Source organism: Salmo salar, chromosome ssa29, assembly GCF_905237065.1.
Source record: "Salmo salar chromosome ssa29, Ssal_v3.1, whole genome shotgun sequence".
NCBI classification, from domain to species: domain Eukaryota; kingdom Metazoa; phylum Chordata; class Actinopteri; order Salmoniformes; family Salmonidae; genus Salmo; species Salmo salar.
Window position 1 is genome coordinate 17,611,124 of NC_059470.1, and position 21,083 is coordinate 17,632,206.

Sequence of the window (21,083 nt, forward strand, 5' to 3'; positions counted from 1 at the left end):
AAACAGAGAGGTGGGCGTCAGTCGAACAAATAAGAAACGGGAAACGATAAAAATAAACTCAGAAAGTAAGCAAAAAGACAAGGTTCCACTGAGACGTCTACAAATTCCCAACCTGCACCTAATCGTATCCTCTGCGTGACATGTGTGTCATGTCATTTGGTCTGCGTTTTTCATTTTTAACTGTTCTGCTGTGTTTTGTCTTTGCCCTGCTAACAGAGAGTTTGAGAGAAATGTCCACAGGTCTCCTGAGATGAGAGAGCCCTTTACAGCAGCTCCTGGCTCTAAATAAGTCCTGAAAATGGAAATGAAGGTGGCTAATAGTCTGTTTTTGGAGGGTAGGGGGTGGGGAGGGTTACTGCAAAGGTGTGCCTTCCCAAGCTTGATCAAGGGTGCCCTCTGTGTGGGTGGGTGTAGGGTACTGTTGTGTAAGAGAGAAATCGAGAGGGGTGGGGTCAGTCCTGAGGGCTGACCTCTACTTGGGGGGGGAAGTGCTGCAGGGGGGGCGGAGGGGGCCGTCCGAAGAGGCCAGCGGCCGCCCCTCCCCGCTCCACCCTGCCCCTGGCGGTGGCGTTATTACCTTGCTGTGTCGAGTCAATGGAGGGCTGTATGCAGTCCTGTGCGTAGTGGCCACTGACCCCACAGTTGTAGCACGAGACGTTGGCGTTCTTCTTGTTGACGCCGACTGCTACCCCCAGTGCACCTCCGCCTCCCGCCCCCGGGCACCATGCCCACACTGGAGGGGTACATGTGCGGGTAGAAGCGGTTGTAGGGTGCCATCTGCTGGAGGCTGTAGCCTTGCTGTGTGCCCAGTAGGTGGTCAGTGTGGGAGTGGGGGTGCGTGTGCAGCAGGGTCTGGCTGGCGTAGGGGGCCGGGGCGGATGGGAAGAAGGGTAGCTGGGCCTGGCCGTTGCTCTGGGGGGGAGGCTGGCTGAGGTAGCTGCTGTTGCACAGGGACGTCAGCTGGAAGATGGGCGGCACACCGAACACCTGCCGCGGCGGCATCTGGTGGGGGAAGAAGAATGAAGGCGCTGTGTGGCTGTTGTTGCTGGTGCCGCAGCCTCCCCGGCAACCGCACGCCCCGCAGCACATGGGCTGTTGCTGGGGAGTCGCCTGCTGCTGTTGTTGCTGCTGTTGTGGTTGCGCGACGAGGTTACTGGCACAGCTGGTGCTGTTGATGTAGGAGGTGGAGTCGCTCTGTGCCGTGCTATGGGTAAGGGCAGGGCTGGGGCTGGGCACAGGACCGGGGTTGTGGGTGGGCACGGATGGGGGCACCACCGCCTGAACCTGTCCAGCTGTGGGCACTACCCCTACTCCGGCTACCCCTGCCCCCAGCGTTGCCATGATGGAGGTGGGGATGGGGGGCATGGTGTATGGAGAGGGCAGGCCTGAGGGAAGAGCCATGCCCGGGTGCTTGGCGTGAGGGATGCTAGGCTCCCCTAGGGGTACAGAAGGGGTTAGGGGGTTGGCGGCAGGGTCGGGGTAGGCTGGCTGCAGGGGTGAGGCGTAGGGTGGGCCGGGGGCGATGACGCTGATGGCTCCAACCGGGGGGTGGTGGGCAGAGGAGGCGGTGACACCCTCGGAAGTGACAGTTGCCTTATGAGGGGCCGTTTTGAAGCGCTGGATCAGGGGCTGCAGGGCAGGGCTGCCAGGGGGGTGTAAGCCCAGGGTGGGGGAGCCAAACCCTGGAAGCACCACGGGCACTGCAGCAAGGGCATCCCTCTTCTCTGTGTCCCCTGGCACAGGAGTGGGCACTGGGGTGGGCATGGGCTCTCGGAGGACCAAGGGCACCTGCATGATCAGTCCTCCCACAACCTTGTTGTCTACCAGGGCCGCTGCCACCTGAGGAGGCAGGACTGGCAGAGAGGCATCGGCGGGCAGTGCTCCGTTGGGCAGTATGTAGGGCAGGGGTTGCATAAAGGTGATGGGGGGAAAGTTGGGGATGGTCTCGGGGCAGAGGGGCTCCCCAGCAGGCTTGGCAGAGGCCAGGGGATGGATGGTGGGCAAGCCTCCCCCTGCAACCTCCTGGCAGGAGAAGAAGGCGTCCGCTCTACCCTGGCTGCTGGAGTCGTCTGAGTGACTATCTGTATCTGCGGGAGAGAGAGAGAGCGAGGGGAACAAGTCTTAGTGCTCCTGTCCAAAAACCTAAACAAGCACAAACTCTAATAATGGTGTGTGTGTGAGTGCGTGTCACCTTTGTCCTTCTCGTCCTCGCTGTCCAGGCTCTCTGGTCCATCGTGCTGGGGGCTGGAGGGGGAGCTGTAGCTCTCCGACGAGGTGTCTCCGTACACGTCCTGACTGGAGCCTCCGACTAGACGACCGTCTGGACACACACAACCTGAACATTAATCACACTAGATTTAATTCAATAAAACAAACAAACAAATAAAACAAACAAATAAATCAAACAAAACATTTGAAGGCATAAGTGTGCCAAGGCATTCAAATAAGCAGCTCAAAAGACTAAAAAGCTATGCCCAATAAACTTGTACAACACTGCTTTCTGTTGGTAAAATTAAGTTACTACAAGCCTCCATTTCATCCAGAAAACAAAAACACAATCTTTTTTCTCCAAATAGCATTTGATAACATTTCAGAGTCGACTGGGACAGGAAGAAGACTGCCAGGGCAAATGAATCTCCATCGATTCCCACCTTTCCCTGTCGATTGTCGCGTTCGCTGAGAAGCCGGACGCACTATGCTCCCGTTCGTCAAGTAGGCAGCTCTTCCTTCTCCTTTCTTCCCCTTTTCCCTGGAGGAAAGACAGGCGAGCGGTTAGTCACAAAAGATAAAAGAGGGAGGATAAGAGAAATTGAGGCCTGTGGCTTGTCACATTAGTTGGTAGCAGGAGGAGACAGCTCTGTTTCTAGAATGCTAGCTAGCGCAATGCTAAACCCTATAGCCCAAATAGAAATGTTTCTAATAAGTAGATAGGGAGGAAAACTCCTTTATTTGTAGTCTCTACTAGTTCTCAAAAGCGCCTGTAGCAGTTGTCTGCCTGGGCGCTTGGCAACCACCTCTTATGCAGACCGGAACTGTGACAAAAAAAAAGAAAGAAAAGGAAAACAGCTTACAAATTAAACCATCTCTGGCTCGGCTGTTAGCATGCTAGCTAGCTAGCAAAATGCTATGCCTTCTCTGTCAGGCCACATGATGGGGGTTCCTGAACTCAGTCACACTGTTTTAGCATTCGTTTCCCCGAGCCTGTCGTACCCGTCATGGCCACGTTTGTCTGAGTGCTCAGTGTGTGCTCGGCACTTATCACAACGTAGCAACTGTATGGTCAGCCGGCTCAGTGTTGAGCCAGTATGTCTGAATATGGAAGTCTCTTAAATGTCAGTCAATGTTAGGACCCTTTTAGAAGGTGAGTGATGGTGACTGACTGTCTTGCGATGATAGATTATGAGCAGATTCAACCGTAAGTCAGGTTTGAATATTGATATAGGCAGCATCCCAAATGGCACCCTTTTCCATATATATATAGCACTACTTTTGACCAGAGCCCTATGGGACCTGGGCATAAATAATGCAAATAATGCACTATATAGGGAATAGTGATCACCTGTCTGGTCCCAGTGCTCGTGGCTTGCTCTTGGTGGCAGGGTGGCTGCTCCTCTTCTCACTGTCCTGATGCTGCAGACAGAGGAAAAATATATATTCAGACAACGGAACATTCAATGATACAAGCCTGCACACTCAGTTTGCTCTCAAGGAGGAGGGTTGGTTTATCATGTTATATTCCTCATACAACCACAGGAGAAAGGGAATCTACAGACTGTGTCTTTAAAACCTATAGCTCCAACTATACCATGTGCCAGAGCAGGAATGCCATACTGCTGCCTGTTACACAACCCCTGTCACATGATGAGGGCCACATGAATGAGGCGGTGCTGGACACCGACCCAGAGCTATAGTGGGCGGGGTCAAAGGGCACAGCGCTTCACCATGGCTAACGCTGATAGCAATCCTATTGCTGCTGAGCTAGACATGTTATTACTGCTGCTGAGGGCTGTGACCTTGGAGCGCACACACACACACACACACACACACACCCTTGTATAACTAACCTTGTGGGGACACACAATTCAGTCCCATACTAAATCCCATTTTCCCTAAACCATAAACCTAACCCGTACCATAACCTTAAACCGAAAACTTAAAAGTAACCCTAGCTGCTAACCCTAAAACTAACTCTAGCTCCTAACCCTAACTCTAACACTAAATCCCCTAGAAATAGCATTTGACCTTGTGGGGACTAACAAAATGTCCCCAGTTGGTCAAATATTTGTTTGTTTACTATTCTTGTGGGGACTTCTGGTCCCCAAAAGTATAGTTAAACATGTCCACACACGCACACACACAGGTATATGTGATCGATCGCCTTGATTCGGTCTCAAGAAGCAAAATTTGAGATGCAGTGCCTTAGACCGCTGCGCCACTCGGGAGCCCATTGGATAAAAGCAGAGACACAGAGCTACAAAATGGTATATCATACACTGCATTTGAGGAATAATGGGAAAGTAATTCTGCTTTGAAAGTTGATAAACTTGTAACCTCACTTTGAATGGCCTTTGAATATTTTGGTACCTACTGGAGAGGTCTTCTTCCCATTCAGCATCATTCACACCCTCTTACGCTTTAACTCCACCAATCTCTTTAAGGGTCGATCCGAGCATTCTGTCCTAACAACAGCAGTTAAGCATCCAAGCTAACTGACTAACAGTTGTCGCAGTGCTATTCTATTAAAATTAGTATTTTGTTAAGACGTGTAGCTAGCTAGCTAAACAATGAAACATAATCACGACTCATGACATTACTACCCTGCATGAATCTGTAGCTAACCAACCAGGTTCAATGTTAGCTAGCGAACAGTTGGCTATAACAAGCAAAGCAAATGGCTCTGAGATACGAATAATAAGATCATACACGTAACGTTAGCTAGCAAGCCTGCCAGCCATCTAACGTTAGCTTTCTAGCTAACAGTACACTTTAACTTGAAACGAAAAGACTATTTCAGATATTACACGTTTCTAATTTTGACAATGTAGCTAGCTAGAATATCTTACCAGTGGTCTGAAGTCGGAGTAGATAGCCAGAGCGAATTTACCAGCTAACGTTACGTCTCAACATTTCTATTGAAATGGATACTTGCATAGGAGTCTTTTGTTAAGACATGTAGCTAGCTTGCTAAACAATAAACCATAATCCCAACTCATGATGTTACTATCCCTATTGACATGATAAGATCTTATAAATAATAAATGTGATTCTTGATGCCACTGAGATTGTGGCCTACGGTTCTGGATAGAGCCTAGGAGGGAAATTTCGTCCCACAAAGGTAGTAAAAACGTTTTAACTAAACGTTTTGGGAGCATAAATCAGTATGCAGGCAGGCATTCTCCCTACATTCCGTAACATGTCTGACATTCAATGAAAAACATCAATGCTAGGGCAGTGAGCAAAGTAATCCTATGTCAATAACTATATGAAGCGGAAGGTGTTATTTATTCTTTGGGGCCCTGTGTGTAATGATTCCTGAATGGACAAGCCCCCATTGTATAGGTTCCTTTGAGAAGCGCTGTGGAAAGAATGTGCTGGGTCAGTTGATTGCAAACATACTCTTGATTGATGTCACTAGGCCAAGTGAATAGTCCCCTGGCCCATGTCACACGGTTGTGGTGTGTGTGTGTGGTACATTTACATTTTACTCATTTAGCAGACGCTCTTATCCAGAGCGACTTACAGTAGTGAATGCATACATTTCATGCATTTTTTTGTACTGGCCCCCCGTGGGAATCGAACCCACAACCCTGGCGTTGCACACACCATGCTCTACCAACTGAGCCACACGCAAAGATGCTCTCACACACGCTTATGTTGTTTATACGGAGCATTAGCCCTAATTTGGTCACTGACACTCTACAGGCTAAAGTGGAGCAATGTGTCCGCCATCTTGAAATGTAACATGTCTGCCTGGTCTAAATTAACTCCTTAGTCTGTGTAACCCAGGGTTGTCAGTCAATGTTCCTGAGGAGCCATTTTCAAAGTCAACAACAAAAACAACCAATCAGAATGTACTGTATGTTCATACATTGTACACAATGATACAAAACTATCTGAATAACAATGCCTCAATTGCTTAGCGTTAACTGTAAATTCACCGTTTTTGGGTCAAAAGTAGTGCACTATAAAGGGAATAGGGTGCCATTTGGGATGTAGCCTTGTTTTCCGTCTGTCTCACCTGCTCTGGGCCCAGCCCCCCAGAGGTGTCTTGGTTGGGTTTGAGCGTACAGCTCTTCCTCCTCCAGTCTGGCAGGCCGTTGTGCTCCAAGCCGTGGGGCCCCCTCCGACTGCTCTCCCCCTGGGAACTTTTGGCATTGGGAATGCTGGGAAAAGGAGAGGCGGAATGAGAATCATTTTCATGTCTTTCCTCAGAAACAAAACTATTGGCACTTGTGTAGATCTGGGGTGGTAGGAGCTACTCATTTGAAGGAGGAGTTACTCCTAACCACAGATCTAGGATTAGGTTACTCTACTCTCCTTCCAAACCTTTTTCATTAGGTGGGGAGATAGACATCTGACTCTTGACCAGTGGTTAGGAGCAACTTCTACCTACTATGGTGTTAATGTAGCGCATGGGGATGTGCGAAAGTCACTCCTCAGCCTGAAGTGTCTCCACTTGCACTGCCGAATAGCTAGCTTGTCGGCAGCGTGACTGGTAAAACGCTTCAGGAGAGCAGTCACGTGTGTTTGCGAGGTGGAGGTCTTGGGTTCGAGCCTCGGTGTGAGGAAAGCGGTGCTTGTTAAAAGCTACGTGACGTCTGTTACATTAAGACAACAGGGTGCTTACTTAAGGCTGGGGCTCTTGCTGCCATGTTTCTTCCGGTGCCCCTGAACGTACGGCTCCAAATCTGTAGGGTAGAGACATTTATTTATTCATTCATTCATCTTTAGTTGACAGGAACAATACGATTTAAAAATCAACTTTTCAGTTCACATCAAAACTCATTTCCATCTTTATTTATCAGTCAGTAGCAACAGGTTTTTCTGTGCTGTCCTCAGTGAGGAACGTTGTAATGCTTTATGACATAAGTTATTATACTAATAGGGCATTAATTGGTTTAGCTAAGCCTGCAGTGAGTGTATGCTGCACATCTGAATATCACAGCACTGTGGCCTGTGATTAGCCTGTGAGCCCAGTGCACGGACAACGGGCAAAATATAGCCTCGAAATGCAAGGGATGGAAGAGAGAGAGAGTAAGAGAGGGAGAGCGACAGAGAGAAGAGCGACAGAGATAGATAGAGAGAGAAAGAAACAGAGCCCAGGCTTTCCTAGCACCCGACCAAAATAAACAGAAGTTAGCGACATAGCGCTACTTGTTTGTCCTGGAGTACAGGACTTCCTCTCCTGCCCTGCCGAGCCAGAGAAAGAATCATGTGCATTCCTCCCTTCCCCTCCCCCTGCTCAGTTGAAAGTAAATTAATAGACACCTAAAACAGAGATGTGACGGAGTATAAGTGCCCTATATTTCTGGTTCACACATGGTTAGCTGGCGAGCTACGTGACATAACACAGGCTTTTTCACTGGAGTTTAGGTAAACCCTTGCGAGGAATAGTCTAGGCTAAAGATATCTGCAACAACCCTTCTTCAAATCAACAACTCTCACTTCTCTTCCCACCAGTTAAGGTGTTGGCTTACTGTCAAAACTTCTAGATTCCGCCTCTGAACTGGGAGGTAAACAGGGTTGGGAAGAGGGGAGTGGGCTTCAGGTTGACCTGGGTTAGGGGGTTAACCATGTTGGAATGAGTAGGGTGAACAGGGTTTGGGGTGAAGCAGGTCGGGGATGGGGTACTCACACACACCTTCCTCCTGGCTTGATGCCTCTGAGCAGTCCTCTTTGTATGGCTTCCCTAGGGCCACAGGGTTAACTGGAAAGAGAGGCACACACACACACACACACACACACACACACACACACACACACACACACACACATTAGTGCGGCTGGCTTCCGGGTTAAGCGAGCAGTGTCAAGAAGCAGTGAGGCTTGGCGGGGTCGTGTTTCGGAGGATGCATGGCTCTCGACCTTTGCCTCTCCCGAGTCTGTATGGGAGTTGCAGTGATGGGACGAGACTGTAACTACCAATTGGATATCACAAAATTGGGGGGAAAAAATGTCATGACTTGCCCAGTGGAAAACTGCTATTAGTTTAATGTGAATTAGTACAATGACACATCAAGTCAGTCTTTTAGACAACATAGTCAGGCGGACCGCCATCACAAGTAGGGGAAGTCGAGCTAGGGGAAACACTGCTGTTAATCATGGAGCACCTGATCGGAGCTGTCTCTCTTTGTGTCACCCTCTCCTTTACCATCTGGGCCTTGTAGATCACTCAGCCCCTCTGTGTGGATCACTCTGCGGTGACACGAACACTCGATCGGGTCCCCCACACCTGCCTCTCCCACCTAAGTTGTCAGCCCTCTGCTGTCACCCGCCACCGGTCTCTCAGGTAGGGCAGGGTAACCCTATTCCGTATATATGGCACTACTTTTGACCAGAGCCCATAGGTAAAAGGGAGTCATTTGGGACGTAGCCTCTGATGCCAGATGGCTTCAGTAGGAGACACAATAGGGAGTGTAGGTATTGGCAAGGAAGTAGCATTGACAAGTCAGTCTGATGTGTCTGATATTAAAGGGGAAGTATGGGGAGATATGCTTGTTTCCCATGAAGCTACATGATGCATAATCATTCACATATCCTATCCTTCATAAACAGTAATCCATTGCAGTAAGTCACTAAGACATCTAGGCAACACTTTACTTTAAGCGGCAGGTAGCCTAGTGGTTAGAGCATTGGGCCAGTAACCGAAAGGTTGCTAGATCGAATCCCTGAGCTGACAAGGTAAAAATCTGTCGTTCTGCCCCTGAACAAGGCAGTTAACCCACTGTTCCTAGGCCGTCATTGCAAATAAGAACTCGTTCTTAACTGACTTGCCTAGTTAAATAAAAAATATATTATTAGCAGTAACTGGTGCTGTTGGCCAATGGCCTATCAACACCTCCACACTCCCTCCATATCTCCTTTCCTCCCCCTCTTCCGCTCTCCCTTCATCCATCAATCTAGGGCTAGCTGGACCCTCTAATAAAATGTCCAGAGTCACTGATGCGTTTTGTTAGCACAAATCTAATTCTCCCTTGTTTCCCCTCTATCCTGCTCTGAGGGTGCGAAATGGAACCCATTTCATTTAGGTTGTGGAACATATCAACACCTCCACACGAATCCATTTTTACGGTGCTGTTAAAGATTCGGCTGCTCAAAGGACGTTCCAAAAACAGCTAGGTTTATAATACAAAAGGTTGGAGAGGGGTAAAGGGACTGACATTTACAGGATTAACCAAAAAGGGGGAAAATGTTGCGTCAAATTGAGCCACATTAAAAGCTTTGAGTGCCTCCTCTGACCTAATGCTTCCTGTTATGGGGTTGCACAATTCATCCAACTGAGAATATGACGAAGACGGAGTCACAAATGGCAGCCTATTCCCCATATAAAACACTACTCTTGTCAAAAGTAGTACACTGCATACGGAATAGGGTGCTATACGAGATGCATCCATAGAGTGGAGGGGAGAGAAAGAGGATGGGTAAAAAGAGGTGGATTGATAGCCATTGGTCAGTGGTATTCCTCTGTAGTGCCAGTACAGTAGTCCTGAGGCTGACTTATGGGCTGCCATTTGGGACACATCCATGGTGACGTGGCCCAGTTCTGAACAGTACATCCTGTTGTTGGGCCTGCCATGGGGATCGTGCTGCCCGCATCGCTCACCTCACCTGGGTGTCAATGTACAGCTGCTCTGCGGGAAGGCTAGGGAGCTGTGGGTGAGTCGCGCACACACACAGACAGCCTAGAGCCCACCTCAAAGCATGTGTTTGTATACAAACGGTATGACAAGAGTATGCACACACACACACACACACACGTCCTCATGCTCTGTATCCACAGGGCTTTCTCAACCCCCCCTCCACTCCATAGCAGCCCCAGTCTGTTGATTTTGGATGATTTAGGGGCCTTCCGAGAGCGCTTCTCCCCGAACAGGTGCCTGGGGGACCTATTCATCATCCCGCTGCCCAGCCTCAGCCATGGAGAGAGGGATGGAGCAACATGTGGATGAGCGGAGCTTGAGGAGGACGGCTAATGTGCCATGATGTATCGTGATCCATGACATGAGTTAGGAGAATGATGGCATGGCCATGGATGGTACGGTATGTCATCTGCATGCCTTATGACCATGTGATTAGGGGTGAGGGGACGATATTATATCGCTACTTTGACTCCAAGTTAGGGATGGGCATTGTTATTTGAATATCCGAACGGATGTTAGTATTCGATTACTTGCAAGAGCATTAATCAAAATAACAAATAGGCATATTTTATAAGGCTTTGTCTAAAATTTGCTAAATACAAGGATAGATAATGACATTCGGAATGTTAATAAAACAATAGTTTTATGACTTTTTATGAGTGCCCCCCTATAAAAAAAACACATACAGGTAGCCTACACAATTTTCACTGTGTTGCTTGCAGTGTTTCCCCTAGGATTTATTTCAGCAGCGGTGGCAAAGAGGTGGGGGCTTGGTAGTGGGCGTGGCCAATGGCATGGTTTTGTAGGCCATCCTCTTACCCGACGACGACATTTTCAGTTTTAAAGCAAATTTCCTGGAATTCTACACATTTTTCCATGGCTCGTTCTTATGCTTTCTGAGTGACTCAAACATTATAGCAAAATCAATGCCATGACATTCTTTGAATTTTAGATTCTCCCAGAATGTTTCGTTTTTATTTTGGTGATTGACAGTTCTCAAAGATGATCTCATTTAAAATATATTGCTCCATTATCTTTTCAACATACTTTATATCTGGTTTTAGTCATTTAAAGTTGAAGTCGGAAGTTTACATACACACTTAGGTTTGAGTCATTAAAACTTGTTTTTCAACCACCCCACAAATTTCTTATTAACAAACTATAGTTTTGTCAAGTCGGTTAGGACATCTACTTTGTGCACGACAAGTAATTTTTCCAACAATTGTTTACAGACAGATTATTTCACTTATAATTCACTGTATCACAATTCCAGTGGGTCAGAAGTTTACATACACTAGCTTGGAAAATTCCAGAACATTATGTCATGGCTTTAGAAGCTTCTGATTGACTCAAATTATGTCAATTAGCCTATTGGAGGTGTACCTGTTGATGTATTTCATGGCCTACCTTCAAACTCAGTGCCTCTTTGCTTGATATCATGGGAAAATCAAAAGAAATCAGCCAAGACCTCAGAATAAAAATTGTAGACCTCCACAAGTCTGGTTCATCCTTGGGAGCAATTTCCAAACGCGTTAAGGTACCACGTTCATCTGTACAAACACTAGTACGCAAGTATAAACACCATGGGACCACGCAGCCATCATACCACTCAGGACGGAGACGCGCTCAGTCTCCTAGAGATGAACGTACTTTCGTGCGAAAAGTGCAAATCAATCCCAGAACAACAGCAAAGGACCTTGTGAAGATGCTACAGGAAACAGGTACAAAAGTATCTATATCCACAGTAAAACGAGTCCTATTTCGACATAACCTGAAAGGCCGCTCAGCAAGGAAAAAGCCACTGCTCCAAAACTGCCATAAAAAAGGCAGACTACGGTTTGCAACTGCACATGGGGACAAAGATCGTACTTTTTGGAGAAATGTCCTCTGGTCTGATGAAACAAAAATAGAACTGTTTGGCCATAATGACCATCGTTATGTTTGGAGGAAAAAGGGGGAGGCTTGCAAGCCAAAGAACACCATCCCAACCGTGAAGCACGGGGGTGGCAGCATCATGTTGTGGGGGTGCTTTGCTGCAGGAGGGACTGGTGCACTTCACAAAATAGATGGCATCATGAGGAAAGACAATTATATGGATGTATTGAAGCAACATCTCAAGACATCAGTCAGGAAGTTAAAGCTTGGTCACAAATGGGTCTTCCAAATGGACAATGACCCCAGGCATACTTCCAAAGGACAACAAAGTCAAGGTATTGGAGTGGCCATCACAAAGCCCTGACCTCCAGCCTATAGAAAAGTGGGTAGACCTGTAGACCTTGTGGATAGACCTGAAAAAGCGTATGCAAGCAAGGAGACCTACAAACCTGACTCCGTTACTCCAGCTCTGTCAGGAGGAATGGGCCACAATTCACCCAACTTATTGTGGGAAGCTTGTGGAAGGCTACCCAAAACATTTGGCCCAAGTTAAACAATTTAAAGGCAATGCTACCAAATACTAATTGAGTGTATGTAAACTTCTGACCCACTGGGAATGTGATGAAAGAAATAAAAGCTGAAATAAATAATTCTCTCTACTATTATTCTGACATTTCACATTCTTAAAATAAAGTGGTGATCCTAAAACTCCTGTTTTTCACCCTATAGCTTGTTCCCCATCTTGTTTCTACAATAAGAGCAGACTAATTTGTTTCAATAACTTGTTTCTGTTAATGTCTTGCTTGGTGAATCAAGCACACACTTCGATTACTGATAACTACTTTATTGAGGGAAAATACAATACAACTGTGATATGTTGTTGTCTCACCAGCTATCTTAATTAAGATGAATGCACTAATTGTAAGTCGCTCCGGATAAGAGCGTCTGCGAAATTACTAAATAGTGAGCCAACATGCTTTCAGCACTTTTATCCTAATGTTCTCTCTTGTCTCTCTGCAGCAGACATGCACTGAGTGTACAAAAGATTATAAACACCAGCTCTTTCCATGTCATAGATTGACCAGGTGAATCCAGGTGAAAGCTATGATTACTTTTTGATGTCACTTGTTAAATCCACTTCAATCATTGTAGAGAAGGGGAGGAGACAGGTTAAATCATTTTATTTAAGCCTTGACACATTTGAGACTTAAATTTAGTTTGTGTGCCATTCAGAGGGTGAATGGACAACACAAAGGATTTAAGTGCTTTTGAACGGGGTATGGTAGTAGGTGCCAGGCGCACCGGTTTGTGAGAAAAACTGCGCCGCTGCTGAGTTTTTCCATGCTCGATAGTTTCCCGTGTGTATCAAGAATGGTACACCACCTTAAGGACATTTAGCCAACTTGACACAACTGTGGGGAGCATTGATGTCAACATGTGCCAGCAACCCTGTGGAACGCTTTCGACACCCTGTAGAGTCCATGTCCTGACGAATTGAGGCTGTTCTGAGGGAAAAGGGGTGTTCCTAATAGTCCTAATTGCAGTATCAAATCGCAATACATATCGGTACCTAAATATCGTTATAATATTCTATCGTGAGGTCCCTTGCAATTCCCAGCCCTAATTCACACCTAAAATAGGATGGTCCCCACCACCACCACATGCAAACACTTTAAAGAAATGGCAGAATTTATTTAGTATTTTCCAACTCTAATATTTTATCGCGGTTTAGAAACGACCCATTTTATTATGGCCTTTTAGCACTGCTCTATGGCACGTCTCTGAGCCTGTATTCCAACATATGTATAAATACACTTACACACACACACACACAAGGGTTTCCATTAGCCGGTAATAGCCAGCTCCCCCCCCCCCAAAAAAAGAAAAGCCGCTAAATAAAATTGGCGCCGGCCAATTGTCAGGGCGAACTTTTTAAATCCCATTGAGAAACAATGCATTTTAGCCTATTCATTGATCGAAATATCAGTTGATGTAGTGCGAGAGCTGCTGCTACAGCTCATGAAACAGCTGTTTGTTGCTGCTGGAGTGAAACATTTGCTTTTATAAGCCCAATCATTGCGGAAACAATTGTAAATGCAATCACGTGTTAAAAACAATGGCCACGATTACAGTTTATTTCTCAACTGGTAATTGAAGCGCGCTTCCCATTCGCTATTCAAGTGCATAGGCAACAAGGCAGACTTCAGAACGTCACACACAACTTTGCAATGAGCTAGAGGCAGTATGCATTTTCAAAACATATACTTAATTGTTTGGAACCTGTTTTACGACATATGAGGCATGTCTTACCTTGCTTCAAAGTAGCCTAGCCAAAATCCAACCAAATGTGCAGGCAATTATTTTATAAATATTATAACTAGTCGCCTATTTCTCTCAACTTTATTTCATTGTCCAGTTGCCAAAGGCACAATCCTAGTCATTAAAGCAACCCATGCTAGTTGTTGCATCTTTAGATCTCTTTATTCATCTCGCATGTGCGTTGCGCTTCGTGTGCATTTCTGCGCAATAATGTGAAGTAATATTTTATCAACATTTTAAGCTAAACGTTCTGATCTGTTGCATGAGCCTCATTTGCTTTTTAATGTTTCTATTGAGGGAAGTAGCCTAGATCTACTGTTTGTATGAATTTGGGATCTGTCGTCCCACAACTGTCCCAGAGTCTGTTCGGAATAGGATATTTCTTTCTCGCACAGAACGACAAGCTGACCAATAGAATAGGTCGACTTTTCTACTATGGGGGATAGTAGATTCACATATGCTAGTGATTTTTCTGTTCGTTACTTGTCTTGCTGGCGGAGAAAAAGTAAACGTGGACAGTTATTCTATTTATTTATACCCCAGTGCCTTAGACCCGAGTCTGGATTCGAACCAGGGTGTCTGTAGTGACGCCTCTAGCACTGCAGTGCTTAGACCGTTTGGACAGTTATTCTAACGTCTTCAAATTGCGCATCGGAATTTGGTAAGATGGATGCACGCCATTGCCTCCTCGAGCTGCATGTTTTGTGAAGATGAATTACCATAAACTAAATGTGATTTCTGTCATTCTGAGCACCGTGGGTGGATGACCTAATCAAGTTACGCACCCAATGCATATGGGTCTGGTAAATTTCTTAAAATGTCCGTTAAATTAAAATGCAGCCTGTCAAATGTCCTGACACACGCCACGCCCACACACACACACACACACACTGCTTACATCTGCTGCAGCTGGGGCTGGAGGAGGAGGACTCACACAGGAAGAAACCACAGACCTTGCTTGTCTGTCGGAAAGCTTGTGGAGCCGACAGAAACTTCTCCCTGGCAAGAGAAAAAAACATTTTTGTAATTTTACTTCTTTGAAAAAGAGACCTTTTGTAAATGGGTGAAAAATATAAAATGACAAGTTAGCCGAGACGCAAAGCTGAAGTCAAATCTGTGGGGTAAAACGTTGAACCAATACACTGGAGGAATCTGATGCGATGACTAGTAATCACTTGACTGTACTGTCAGTGTTGACCTACATTTTAAAGCTGGATGGAGTTCTACTTTAACAGGAAGCGCTGGGACCGTACTCAAAATGATCTAAGATCAGTTTAGCCTTTTAGATCATAATGAATAAGATTATATGGACAGGGAGGATCTGATCCTAGATCCCTCCTACTCAGACTTTATGAATGTGGGCTCTGCTCTTTTCAACAGGATCCATTCCATTCCTCAGGGTCCGCTCCTCAGTTTACCTCATAACTTAGGCATATAGCTTGTTGCCATGCAACTTCTCTGAAGGTAAAATTGCCAGCCAGATTGTGAGATCCATGCCGTCACAACACAGCGGGATCCCAAATGTCAAACGGAAATAGTCTAATTTCTATCCGCTTTCAAAAACGCATCAGAGTACAAATTCCATTAATTTTGCAATAAGGACATTTGATGAAAGAAGTGCTGAATTCATTCCACTGTCTGCTAGCGCCTGAGAGTGGGCCAAGTAGATAGAGATCATATAACTCAATATGTTTTTAGAATTATGGATGTGTAATTTTATGGCATAGTAGTTCTGTTTCATCGGTTGCGTGGCTGTGTTGTCAGGTTACAGTAATGTGGTCAGATATTGGACACAAGGGGTGCGACTGGGTGATCTGGAAGGAACAACAGCCTTACCCAGCTGATTGACGAGAAGTGGCCCTGCCCTTTGGATATGAAACCAAAGCTGAACCGTGTGTGTGTGTGTGTGTGTGTGTGTGTGTGTGTGTGTGTGTGTGTGTGTGTGTGTGTCTGTCAACGCTTCACTGACCAGGCCAACATACACTTTGCCATTTATTTAATCCAATCATCGGGTACTCTTGAATAGGCTTACATAGCAAAGGATAAATGCTTCAAACTTGTATTGTTTGTTCATTGTCATCTATCAGTTGAGTTAATGGCCCTCTAAGCTTTCATTTTCCATTAAAACGAAACTTACTAGAAGTGGTTTCCAGGAGGGGGCATTGTTGTCCTCACAACAAGACACCGCACCTCAAAGTAACCAAGATGGTGTGTCATGTACACACATGCACGCACACACCTCTAACGCACGCACGCACGCACGCACGCACACACAGCACACACACACACACACACACACACACACACACACACACAGTCAGTCAGTCTGCTTATTGCAAAGGGTTTTGGTCTAAAAAAAAAATCAAAAGGGCACTAGTCTGTTTGCATTCCTCTGACTGAGAACACAGAGGAGGACATTTTGTTCAAGTAATCATGCAGTCATGTTGTTACAGAAGAGCAGAGGGGATAAAAGTCTAAATAGATCAACATCAGTGAGAGGGAACAATTGAGACACTCTCCTTGGAGACTGGTGAAATGAGAAACAATGAGAAACTGACAAATGGTTCAAAGAAACTGACGAGAAATCGCCAAGGAGAATCCCTTGGGGTGTAAGCATAGCCTAGGCTGAGTATATGGCATCACTGCAGTAGGTACAGCACACACTATTCTATATTCTTTGCCATTTAGCAGACACTTTTATCCCAAATGGCTTACAGTCATGCGTGCATACATTGTTTACGTATGGGTGACCCCAGGAATCGATCCCACTATCCTGGCGTTGCAAGCACCATGCTCTACCAACTGAGACAGAGGACTGCAAGCCTTTTACGTGTGAGCACTGATACTGCTCTTCTGGTCTGTTAAGAGTAGGCCTCCACTACATCAACACCTGTTTTAATTCACAATCTGAGTCGTCTGTCATGCAGAAGTCGGGACAACCTGGCGTACCTACTAGTAGTTTGTACACTTTTGAGTGCTGACATGAAATGTAGCCTACAATCTAATGACGGCGAAAAGCAAAACCCCCCAAAACAACGCAATGCAAGACAGGCAGGCCGGTAAGCAGAACTCACTTGAGGTTCCCCTCCACTTCCCTGATCTCGTACTGGTCTCCCTGGTTGAGTAGCCGGAGGATGCCCTTTTCAAACGACTCGGTGGATTGCTCCTTCGGAAGCTGCTTGACGGGGGGAGGACAAGTGAGTCAAGGTTTAACAAGTCATTTACATTACCATTCAAACAAATACACTTCAAAACAAGAGTCTTAGTTCATTTTAATAATTAATTAACTCTTAATTAAGTAACTCATTCATTATCCCTGCTCATTATGAGTGGATGAAAATCCAGTCGATGCTATGCAGGAAACTTGGGGTCAATTCCATTTCATTAGTACTGTACATTAGTCAATTTGGGATGTGAATAGGGATAGCTAACAGTACAGATTGCAATGCTGATCATAGCTTCATTGGATTTCTAAAACATAAGTTAGTGATTTATACCTTCAGCAAGAAGCTTTCCAGTTCAAGATGTGTTTTGGTGACATTGCTGGATGAGGAGTCGGACCAGGTTACCTGAATGAGAAGAGAAAGAATTGTTACATTATTATCCAAGGGATGTACTGTACATTGATGTTGGCAGATATTGTAAGGAAATGCAGACACATTGGGTAAGGACAGTAGGGAAAGAAAAATCACATCATAGGAATGTTTTTCCTCAAACAAACAAAATCTACAAATCTACCATTTTGGCTTTGCTGCTGACACACCATTGGTGGTAGTAGAGATGATCAAGATAACAGCTAGAAGACAATAATAAACAGTGTCACCCAAGCGCTACAACGCCACTGCTGTAAAAAACTGTTTGGTTTGATCAAATCTTCAGAAAAGTCTTGTTTGTGTTTCTACAGCCCTGCGTTTGTGCTTTGCTGCTTACTGAACCTAATGACTTGGACTCACAATGGTATTCTTGGTCGAGTTTCAGGGACTTTTCCTCGACTGTAAAGTCAGTTCAACAGTTATTTGGCCTACAACAGGATGTGACTGGGTCATAAGGGGTAAGCACAACATCTGTGGTCATTTAGCAAGCGCTCACAGCCTTGTGCCCGGTGGCAGCTACAGCTCAAGTGAAGTGCCGGGGAACTTTCTCCAGATACAATAATAAGCACATCGTAAAGCACAAAACATTAGCTATGCTCCGGAACCATAACCAGACAGGCTCTGATGAGGACATAAGAGGGTGACAGGCTGCCATGGAAGTGACCTTTCAGGTCATTACTGCGCTGCTGGTGCTCCTACTATTATAATATGGGCTCTGGACTCTCCCATACAGCCTCAGGTTCTTGGTTCAATTAACGACTGATATTTCCCATCATGGAATATGAATTGTTTAAGCATATTTTTTTAATCTCTGGAGATGGGTGATATTACCATTATTTGCAATGGTTGTTTTGAACTTCAAGTAGGGCAAGACTTTGGTTGACGTTTGGAAATTCTAGGCCTATATATTTAATGATCAGCATGGTTCCCCCTAATAGGATTGACTTGACCCAAATGGCTATGAAGGTTTCAAAGTGTTTAGGCTCCTACTGCATCACTTTAATGAGATGATGCACACTATTACTGTAATCATCAACAATGACAGGTTTACAACCAGACGAAGACAATGCCTAAAAGCCCCAACCACTTTCCCACTTAGAATCAACTTTTTGTAACTAAAAGTTAATGTTCTAACCGCCTTTAGACTACGTCTAATTAGATGCTAGTAATGACATGTTGTAAAGTAGATTGAGATGTTACAGATCTAACTAACATCACGACAAGCCAAAGCACGCTACACGGTTAGTTAGACTAAACTTGATTTATAGGGCAGTTTATAGCCCAAAAAATGTAATTGCCATTTGTATACTTTTTTGATTGACATGTTGGACATTTTCTGACCAATTTTGGTCTTTTAAAAACTCCCAGCGCAAACCAAAGTGGTTGGTCTAACCAACCTTACCGAGTGAACTACCACCCAACTGCAAGCAGATGTTCACTTCATATTGGGCATATTCCAACAGAACAAAGGCAAAACGTGGCGTGGTTTGCTTTTCCAGTGTGGAAAGAGTTGACATGGTCACCATATGGACCTACCTGTTGTCCCCCGCCGAGCTACACTGAAAAAAATAGCAATTTGAAGAAAGTGCCAAGAGCAGTGACAACGCCAAGTAATTTTAGCTCTCTTGCACTGCTATCTCTATCTTCTGTGAACAACTGAAGAGGACTACAATGGTTCAATGAACTTATGCTAAACTCTTGGGAAAAGCACTATGGAGAGTTTGGCCATTGAGGTTTAAATAGCAGTTAATATCACATGTATAAAATCCTTGGAGGCCATGTTAGCACGTAAATTGTAATAACCATAGAAAACAGGCTAGCTCGAACGCTAGCCAATGTATGAATCTGCTTTTGGGGCACCTATAGAACCACACTGCTGACAGTCACGCCTGCTACGATAAACATACCTAAAACACACACACGCGCACGCACACGCTCTGGGCTGTGCTAACCGTTTGGCTAATCACCAGCACTACAACAATAGAGCTGCTAGAGCAAACCCCCAGGGTGACAACAAGCGGGAAAGGAGAGCGAGAACAAATAAACAAGCAGCATGGGTGGAGGGGGTGAGAGAGAGAGAGAGAGAGAGAGAGAGAGAGAGAGAAAGAGGGAGATGAGTGAGAAAGGAGATGGAGAGAGCGATAGTGAGAGCAGGCCTCTTTACAAATCACTGCTTCCTAATTGATGTTGTCTGGCGAAATATGATTGTTGTCGTAGGGGCTATTTTAGTCATTCATTTCAGAAGCTGTGTATTGTTTCTGAAATAAAATGTCTGAAATAGTAGGTGACACTTTTCTTCTGTCACGATTCACGACTAGGTCTATGTTTCTGTTTTGTATACAGTTGGCTATTTGTTATGCAACAAGGATATTAAAGTTCTCTAAATCTCATCTGGGAACCATTTGTTCTTTTGACAAATTGATCTAGTCAATTAGGCAACGTATTCATGCTCTGAACAGAAAACACACACAGCTTCTGCCCTCAAGACATTTATGGGAACGCAAAATAAAACATAACACCAATCGGATTACCAGTTTGGAAAAAACAAACGAGAGAGCAATGGCTTGATTTGGGTCGCCTGTTCCAACCTGGGTCATGTTCCTTAGGAATGAAACAGAAGAAAACAGACTGAAACAAGGAGGGAAAGAGTACCTGGACTTCTCCAAAAAGTATCTCAACAACAAAAAAATCTGTAGCATAAATTTGCTAAACGTTTTCTATTGCGCGTCCAAATGAATAGGACCCTGGGCTTTCCTGTCTTTTCAGAATGATTCCCATGACCTAATGAGGTGGAGACTGACAGACAGATAGCGCCCATTGGGAGACTTTGACAGACCTAGTCAGCATAGCTTAAAGGTTACTACAAGCTTCACTCCGTTGATCAAATCAAATTTTATTTGTCACATGCGCAGAATACAACAGGTGTAGTAGACCTTACAGTGAAATGCTTACTTACAAGCCCTTAACCAAACAATGCTTTAAAAAATAAGTGTTACGTAAAAAATATAAACTAAAGTAACAAATAATTAAACAGCAGTAGTAAAATAACAAGCGAGGCCACATACAGGGGGGCCCGGTTAGTTGAGGTAATTTAAGTAATATGTACATGTAGGTAGAGTTAAAGTGATATAAACAGAGAGTAGCAGCAGTGTAAAAGAGGGGTCTGGGTAGCCCTTTGATGAGCTGTTCAGGAGTCTTATGGCTTGGAGGTAGAAGCTGTTAAGAAGCCTTTTGGACCTCGACTTGGCGCTCCGGTACCGCTTGCCATGCGGTAGCAGAGAGAACAGTATATGACTATGGGTGGCTGGAGTCTGACAATTTTTAGGGCCTTCCTCTGACACCGCCTGATATAGAGGTCCTGGATGGCAGGAAGCTTGGCCCCAGTGATGTACTGGGCTGTACACACTACCCTCTGTAGTGCCTTGCGGTCGGCGGA

General features: G+C 45.3%; 1 protein-coding gene across 7 annotated transcripts in view; it reads right to left on the minus strand.

The window, feature by feature from the left end:
* The window catches only part of LOC106590291 (zinc finger CCHC domain-containing protein 2), a 68,691-nt gene that overhangs the window by 3,214 nt on the left and 44,394 nt on the right, over window positions 1–21,083 (minus strand). Inside the window, exons 4-13 of one of the 7 annotated variants that reach the window (XR_006762703.1) lie at window positions 17,552–17,623; window positions 17,129–17,232; window positions 14,953–15,053; window positions 7,856–7,927; window positions 6,848–6,908; window positions 6,239–6,383; window positions 3,560–3,630; window positions 2,652–2,749; window positions 2,192–2,335; window positions 113–2,087 (exon numbers count right to left, since the gene is read on the minus strand). Coding sequence is in view for 6 of the 7 variants with exons in the window: in XM_045710725.1 (XP_045566681.1) it covers window positions 592–2,087; window positions 2,192–2,335; window positions 2,652–2,749; window positions 3,560–3,630; window positions 6,239–6,383; window positions 6,848–6,908; window positions 7,856–7,927; window positions 14,953–15,053; window positions 17,129–17,232; window positions 17,552–17,623 (2,364 nt within the window). In the remaining variant the exon portion in view is untranslated. The remainder of the gene's footprint in view (window positions 1–112; window positions 2,088–2,191; window positions 2,336–2,651; window positions 2,750–3,559; window positions 3,631–6,238; window positions 6,384–6,847; window positions 6,909–7,855; window positions 7,928–14,952; window positions 15,054–17,128; window positions 17,233–17,551; window positions 17,624–21,083) is intronic. The other 6 variants (XM_045710723.1, XM_014181140.2, XM_045710722.1 and 3 more) reach the window with 6 other exon arrangements.